This window comes from Malania oleifera, chromosome 2, assembly GCF_029873635.1.
Source record: "Malania oleifera isolate guangnan ecotype guangnan chromosome 2, ASM2987363v1, whole genome shotgun sequence".
Classification (NCBI taxonomy): Eukaryota; Viridiplantae; Streptophyta; class Magnoliopsida; order Santalales; family Ximeniaceae; genus Malania; species Malania oleifera.
The window spans coordinates 10357945-10366226 of NC_080418.1; the positions used below are offsets into that span (position 1 = coordinate 10357945).

The window sequence follows — 8282 nt, forward strand, 5'->3', positions numbered from 1 at the left end:
AGATATTTTGAAAAAAAAATTATTTTCAAATCTATAAATAAAAAATGAATTTTTTTTTCACAACTAAAATAACTTTTTTTATTTTCTATCTTTTTAATATGAATTTTGAAAAACAAAAAAAAAAAGGCTAAAACTTTTTGTAATTTTTTTTTTAAAAAATAAATTGATTTCTACGACTAAACGGGTACAAAAAAAAAAAAAAAAGATACAAACTTTAAAAAGTTTTGAAAACTTTATGGTCTCACTAAAAATTTGATTTTAAAATGCTTCATAAGTTTTTTTTTTCTTTTAAAATTTATTGCTTCATCATTTTTTCCTCGACATACATGCGAGTAAAATTTTAGAAAAAATACACTTATACTTATGTAAACTATAATAATTCGTTAGATTTAACTATTATTTATTAACAAGAAGAGACTTTTTATAATTATAAAAATAAATTATGAGGCCTAAGTATAAACTTTAAAAAGTTTATGAAAGTATTTTTTGTAAATGATATAATTTAAGGGGCGTTTTATATTGTTGCAAATTTAACCAATTTGAAAACACTGCCAAAAGAAAAATGCACGCTGTCGTTGTGAAAGAAAATGATTTCGTAAATTCGCCTTGCAGCGGGGATGCACAGGGATAGCTTGTGAAGTGGAGGAAGGATGAAGGAGAAGAGAAAATGAGCTTGCGTTTTCCCAATTTTCACGCACGACACGCCTTGGAGGAAGCTGCAAAAGCCACCAAGCAAGTGTTTTGCCGCGCTCTGACGACCAATAACCACAAAGCTTCTTACTCAGATGACGATTTAGTCTACAGTAGCGACGAGAAGCTCCCGCCCAGCGCTGTTGATCTGGAACTTTTTGCTCAGTTGCAGCAAGATGGGTCTGCGCATAATCCTTACATCCTCAACAAGATTATATCATCTTGTGCGCAAACATCTTCTCTTTTTATGGGTATTCAGATTCATTCCGCCGTTATCAAGACGGGGTTCAGCTCTAATGTCTACATATGCAGCGCTTTAGTGGATATGTACGGCAAGTGCAGTGTGATTTCAAGTGCTCATAAATTATTCGACGAAATGCCTCAAAGAAACGCAGTCACTTGGAATGTATTGATTTCTGGCTACCTTCATTCAGAGTGCCCCAAAACTGCTGTTGGGTTGTTGTTAGAAATGCTCAAAGAAGGGATAGCTCCGACGCCATTTAGCGCGTCTGCTTTGTTGGGTAGCAGCGCTCAATTAGAAGCAGAGGAGCTGGGGGCTCAGGTGCATGGTCTCTGTTTGAAAGCTGGGTTTTACTCTAATGTTGCTGTGGGAACAGGTTTAATCGTTATGTACTCAAAATGTTCGAAAGTTGGAGATTCAAGACGGGTTTTTGACGAAATGGCTGATAGGAATGTTATTACTTGGACTTCCATGGTTACGGGCTATGCACACAACGAGAAACCTGATGAGGCGATGATTCTATTCAGAGAAACGCAACGTTTGGGCCTCAGATCAAATTATGTGACCTATAATAGTCTGCTGAGCTCATTTTGCAGTGCAGAAGATTTAGATCATTGCAAGCAAGTCCACTGCCGGATAATTTGGGAAGGTTTTGAGTCAAATGTATATTTAGCAGCCACCCTCTTGACTGTATATTCAGAATGTAGTGGCAATTTGGAGGACTTTCACAAGATTTGTTTGGGTATTACCAGATGGGATCAAGTCTCATGGAATGCCATCATTGCTGGTTTTTCTAATTTAGGAAATGGTGAGGAAGCCCTAAAATGCTTCTCTAAAATGAGGCAGGCTGGCATCCATGTGGACTCCTTCACGTTTACAAGCATATTAAAAGCGATAGGAAGTATTCCAGCCCTTCAAGAGGGAAAGCACACCCATGCTTCAGTATTCAAAACAGGGTACGCTTCTAATACATACGTTCAAAATGGACTTGTTGCAATGTATGCAAGATGCGGTGCAATTAGTGATTCGAAGAGGGTTTTCTGGTCAATGGAGAAACGTGATTTGATCTCATGGAATTCCCTTCTGTCGGGATGTGCCTACCATGGAAATGGAAGGGAGGCTGTTGAAGTGTTTGAACAAATGAGAAATTCTGGGGTAAAACCGGATAACACCAGCTTCCTTGCCGTGATTTCTGCATGTAGCCATGTTGGGTTGCTCGATAAAGGACTTGAGTACTTCAATTTGATGAGAAATTATGCGCTGTTCGAACCCCCCAAAGTAGAGCACTATGCTTGTATTGTTGATCTTTATGGTCGAGCGGGGTGTCTCCACGAAGCAGAAGCCTTTATCAATAATATGCCAATAGAGCCTGGACCATCAGTTTACAAGACTCTGCTCAGTGCTTGTCGAGTTCATGGAAATAGAGAAATTGCTGTACGTTCTGCAAAGAAGCTTTTGAATCTGTACCCTGATGATCCTGCTTCATACCTTCTACTATCAAATGTGTTGGCTGAGGGGGGTTCTTGGGATGGAGTAGCATGGGTGAGGAAGATCATGCATGTTAGCAGAGTGAAGAAAATTCCTGGTTTTAGTTGGATTTGAGTTTAGAAAGAGGGAATGACTACTTTTGTGCTCCGTGGAAGCAGTAAAGCAACCCTGAACTGGCATCATCCTAATGAAACAGGCAGCTGATACTTAGCTCGTTCCTCTGGAAAGGTAGACAGGTTGACAGAAATTTAGGGACTGCCCTTATGTTTGTGCTCCAGGGGATGAGCTGATTCAGGTGAGAGAAAATTACATGAAAGTTCCACGAAATTGTGACCCTAAATATAATCAAGTTATGGCTTTCAGGATAGAGCTTTGGAAATCTGAAGTTTTATGAGAAGTACAGGAATGAGGTTTCGCTTCTTCAAGCAGAGATGGGGCTCAATTTCATTTGGTTTCATCAATCGGCATTTTGGGGCTGAAAAAAATGTCAATCATGGAACTTATATTTCTGGTGCGCAGGAAATGCGGTTCTATCGTATTATGCATTTGCGCGGGACAGGTGGAAACTTCTACTGTTGCATCCTACTTGTGTGATGATAAATTTTTATGTAGGGTGTACTGCCTTGCATTTGCTTGAAACAGTTTCCAAAGCTGACTCCTTGCACCTGATTCATCCCCTTGAATAACAGGTTTGCCTGCAAGTCCGTCTTTGAATTTATGATTGAGGAGTGAAAACTAATGAAGACAGGTAATTGCTTAGACAGGAAGAAACAAACCAACCCACTTGTCCTGATTGAGGTGATTGAAAAAAGAAAGAAATGGCAGCCCTTTTTGTTCAGGGACATCTCCAAATCTAATGTTTAAATTCCAAATCTTAGTCAAATCCTTAATTAATATGTCACCAGAGAATCAGAGATTAATTAAATTCCAAGGGAAACTGCTTAAAAGTACAATGCCCTCAACTCCTCAAATAAGGAGACCTCAATCCCTGTGATTATGCAATTTCCGCCAAATATGGTAACAAAATTCTCAGTTCATCAAACCATTGTGCCAACCTTAAATCTCCTGACATACAAGTGTACCAATTTCCACTATTTTTGGGCAAAATAAAACAGGTCTCTCTCTCTCTCTAAACATATAGTTTTTCCAGGACTAAAGGACTAATGAAGCTAAGTTTTGTATTTATTTTATTTTATTTTGGTGGGCAGGGCATTCTTGGGGTATTGGCCTAGAAAGAGAAGAAAGTTTGCTATTTAAGGCATGAGGCTAAGGATGAGGAAGACAGTTGCAGCAGTTATAGTCAATTGCTATTTCAGAAGGCAACCATTGGTGAGCTGCAAAGTGGCAAGTAGCAGAACATAGGGCCTTATGCATTCCAACACGTGTAAAAAAGGAGCCCACGAGCTTGTTACCTCATTTTTGGTAGATGAACCGTGGCTTTAGGATAGTTTATCCATAAGAACCCCAGAAACTAGTGCGTGACCAGCCTTCATTTTCACTTAAATTTCCCTCTCTGATAAAAATGCAGGAGAGACGGCTCGAAAGGCACCCGGAAATTGCAGCAATGGCTCAACTAGATGGGACACAGAGATTCAACGAGAACCCCCAAATTTCTACCATCCCAACTATAGAACAACTTCTCCAAGGTAAATCCATTCCATTGCAATGTGGGAAATCTGAAAGACTATGGGAAACAACTTATTAATGGCGTGGGTTAGCAAAAACAGGGAACTAGAAAATGTTCCTGAGGAGAATCTCATGTTACTTTTCCTTTAGAAAATGGAATAATCGGGAACAAGCAACACCATTTTAGGGAAATGACCATGCAAAAGTTGACGCTATGATACATTATCATGATGAAATTAATGTATGAACATTCTTTTTGTATTCCGTGTTCGTTAGAATAACACAATTTTGTATATTCATATGCATTAGAATGGCACTTCCTTTTCTTTCAGAAGGTATCATAGTAATAATTATTTCATTGACATCCTTTTCCATTTAGCAAACAAACCATAATCTAATTTATGCTACCTAATTCTACTTAGAACTAGAGTTGCTAGCCATTTGGTTTTTGCAATAAATGTATCTCTGTTTGACCTCAGAACTTGTGGGGAAAACAGTGCACTGTCTTGTAACAAAGTTAAAATGTAATTAAACCAGGCGAAGACTGGAGCTGGTCAGAAAGCAACTCACCCACCTCTGGAAAGGATCACCATGAAGAAGGTCATGCACATCCTAACAAGAGATCAGTCCTTGCAAGAGTGAGGGAGAAGGCCAGAAAATGGCGACAGAGTCGGGGGAAGAAGAAGCAGAGCTATGAGGGTGCCACCATGCCCTCATGCGACGTTAGCTTGGGTGCCGAGGATGAGGAGAATGAACAAGATGCTGAATATTTTGGAGCCCCAAGTAACATCTCTAACGCCTCTCTCCACAATGCTTAATGTAGAAGTGTTCTGATTTTAATATTGTCACATTGAAATATGGTCACTTCACACCTATTTGATGAAAAAAGTCAATTTTTTACCTTCAGCACTTGGGATAAGCCAATCTATTGAGCTATTAAGAATAATTTGGATTATCTTTCAATTAGATATTAATTTTAACTTTCATAAGTCCTGGCTGCAAGAAGACTAGTACTTTTATCCCCTTTGTTCCCTTATTAGCATAAATTTTCATGATCTACACCCCCCCCCCCCCCCCCCAAATTTTTTTTTCTAGTGTATGAATCAGAGTTGGCACCAGAAGGGTACAAGGAGGCTGCAAGGCTGCATCCGAGAACAGTTCCTGTGACATCTGAGAAGCACGATTTGGATAGCAGCGGTACAAGAGACGATGCCGAACAAGGAAAAGAGACCAAAACAATAACCGAAACTGTGACTGAGAAGCTGGCACCTGCATATGCAACTGTGGCAGAAGCAACCCACACAATTGCTTCAAAAATTCAAAGCCTGACCGTAAAATCTCCAACAGCATCTTCGACCCCAGAACAAAGTAGCGGCAGTGAGCAAAAGTGGGATAAAGGGGTTTCAGTGAAGGAATATCTGATGCACAAGCTCGAACCAGGGGAAGATGAGAGAGCACTTTCTCAAGTCATTTCTGAGGCAATTAGTCCAAGGAAAGCTCCTGGTGAAATGGGTATGGTGGAGAAAGTAAAAGGTGCTGTTACTTCACTGCTTCAGGCTGAGTCACCCTCCCAATCCACAATGGCAATTTCAAACTCTTCATCTCAGATTCCCATCTCTACCAATGCTCATGAAGGTAAGTAGCATTTTCAAGTAATTGTTGCATGACTTTTCTAGTTTTAAATGTAACAAGTCATTGCTGATAAGCTTCTTTACATTGCAGCTGTTGATGAAGAAAATCATGGAAGGATACTGCAAACCAACTGAAACCAGAACATTTCTTCTACTGCAGATGAAGAATATAAATTTTTTTTTTTTGGGGGATTCACCGTTGGAGTTGTGTGTAATAATAATGGAGTAGTGAGTGTATGTGAAGATAGGTTTCTCTATCTACAAAAGCTGTGTCCTCTGTATTTATCTATATGATGTATATTAGCAGCTTAATAGCGATTGAATTGAATGAGCTTATTCAATTTTGTTGACCCACTGAAGATCCTTCCATCATTATTACTTCACGAGGATTTTAAATTTCTGTTCTCTTTTATAGCTCTTTTTATAAACAATCTTCTTTTGAAAAGATACTCTAAGACACATACATATAAACTCTATTCTCTTATATTAATTATTAAAACCAAACCCTACAGTTTTCATTCACTTTAATATGCTAATTGACTCCTTTACAAACTGCAATACACACATCGGCATAAATTGCAATAAGACAAAAAAAAAAAAAAAAAAAAAAATCATACACTGCATACCTGTTCTTCTTCAAAAAATTGGATTTTAAAATTTGCTTTAACATGTTAATAAAATAATATTTCGATAATAAACTTGCACAATTTCAAGTAATATCTCCTTACGAATCTTTGAAAAAAAAAAATCAATCGCATATAGCCCACATACTTTTCCGTTAAATTCTTTTTGGTTCAAATAAATTCATTTTTTGTTCAATATTTTCGTCTTTTAGTTTTAGGAGTTAAATTGATAATGTTAGAGCTAAGTATTTCTAAACTTCGGCAAACAATTCATTTTGTAACTCTTCTGGCATGCTTTCATCATTGAATTCATCACTACTATAACCATTAACAGATTTGGATGAGAAGCTTTCCTCATCATCCCAAGCCATATAGCAAGTATAAGCAACCTCTTGGTCACTTGATTCATTATCGGACCACGTACATTTTTGTGTTGATTCTTGTTACTTTCAGATATACTGCGTGTGTGAATTATATTTTGGGGCTTCATTGTTTGCTGCATTTATAAATTCCATTGTGCAATCCTATACTCTTTTCACAACACGCTGTCTATATGGCAACGAGTGTCTCATTATTATTTTTTTTTAAATTTAATATATATATTATTATTTTCCTTTTATTTTATTTTCTTTTATTTTCCCCCTTTCTCCCTCTCTCTCTCTCTCTCTCTCCCCTAACCCACTCTCTCTTTCTCTATCAACCTCCGACCAAGACCACCACTAACGACTGTTAAGTCCTTCTCTCTCTTTGACTCACATTTCACTCTCTTTTCCATCTCTCATTTCTTTATCTCTCTCTCCCACCTCCCTTATCTCTCATCATGTTTTTTCTCTCATTTTTCATCTCTCATTTGTTTGTTTTGCTTCATATTTTACCTCTCTCTGTCTCATTTTTCAGGTTTGGATTCCGTGAGAGCATTGAGCTCTCTACCAATAGATCACAGGGCATAATTCCAAATCACCCAAAGATAAATCCCCTTTTATCCTATCATCATTTAAACTTTTTTTTTTGCTTCAATTTGATTTATTTTGGGGGATTTCTCTAGATTTCGTGAATTTTCCTAGCATCTTTCTAGTGAACCAAACATGTAGAAACCTAGAAAATTTTAATTTATGAAAGTAATAAAAGAAAAGAAAAGAAAGAGAAAGAAAAGAAGGAAAAAGAGGGGGCATCAGCAGAGATTCGTCGACGAACCCATGGTCTTCGCCGACAAATTTCCTTCTAGGTCTAGTCGACAAAGTACACGTGTCTCATCGACGAGGAGATACCGAGAGCAGAGAATTTCAGGCTATTAAGGGTTCATTGACGAACCCATTACATTCATCGATGAACGCTCTTTTGTGGTTCGTCGACGAATACACGTGTCTCGTCGACGAATGCACGTGGCCAGTGGTTTATATATATGTTAAAATTAGATTTCAACGAGAAAATTCATTTCCTCTTCACTCTCTCACTCACTCTCTCTCTCTCTCTCTCTAGCCTTCGGTTCCTCCCCCCTTCTCTCTTCGATTGCGGCCCCATTTTAGCCCGTTTCAACGATCAGAAGCCACCACGGGGTTCGTGGGGAGATTCTCTACAATTTAACTGGAGCGGATTGTTGATTTGGAGTCCTTAGACACCACTCCAAAATCAGGGTAAATAAGGTATTTTATGATTTAAGTGTTTATTTGGAGTATATAGGGCCTAGGAAATGCAAAATGAGAAACATTCTGAGCGTTAAGTTGATTGATTTAGGGAAAATGTGAATTTTAGGGTTTTGAGATTCAAACGCCACGGGCGTAGGATTTAGGTTTTAGCGGGCCTCTCAGTAAGTGAGGTAAGAGGAATAAATTATAACAACTATTTTTGAGAAATGAATTTTTGATTTAAAGTATGTGAAAATTAAATATGATATTTTGCCTTTGGTCATTATGTTATAAATATTAGATAAAAATTGTGTGACTTGAGAAATATGAGATAACAGGTTTATATTAGGAATGTAAT

General features: G+C 37.9%; 2 protein-coding genes across 5 annotated transcripts; both read left to right on the top strand.

Moving 5' to 3' along the window:
- Nucleotides 1-482: 482 nt before the first annotated feature.
- LOC131147631 (uncharacterized) lies at nt 483-6017 on the top strand. Of its 3 annotated transcripts, none has more exons than XM_058097136.1 (6): nt 483-3534; nt 3628-3841; nt 3948-4065; nt 4583-4828; nt 5141-5680; nt 5768-6017. In XM_058097136.1, exons 2-6 carry the CDS (start codon nt 3788-3790, stop codon nt 5809-5811), a joined length of 1002 nt encoding a protein of 333 aa, XP_057953119.1. In that variant the 5' UTR covers nt 483-3534; nt 3628-3787; the 3' UTR covers nt 5812-6017. The 3 variants fall into 3 exon arrangements, with proteins under 3 accessions (XP_057953119.1, XP_057953117.1, XP_057953118.1); XM_058097134.1 differs by having other exon boundaries at nt 612-3534; nt 3628-3748; XM_058097135.1 differs by having other exon boundaries at nt 2976-3108; nt 3628-3748.
- On the top strand, nt 548-3310 carry LOC131147630 (pentatricopeptide repeat-containing protein At4g13650-like). 2 transcript variants are annotated; one of them, XR_009134890.1, is made up of 3 exons: nt 548-2714; nt 2823-2978; nt 3109-3310. XR_009134890.1 is itself a non-coding variant. In XM_058097132.1 (1 exon), the coding sequence occupies exon 1, from the start codon at nt 668-670 to the stop codon at nt 2531-2533; it is 1866 nt and encodes a 621-aa protein (XP_057953115.1). In that variant the 3' UTR covers nt 2534-2786. The 2 variants fall into 2 exon arrangements, 1 of the variants encoding a protein (XP_057953115.1); XM_058097132.1 differs by lacking the exons at nt 2823-2978; nt 3109-3310 and having other exon boundaries at nt 668-2786.
- Nucleotides 6018-8282: the final 2265 nt, after the last annotated feature.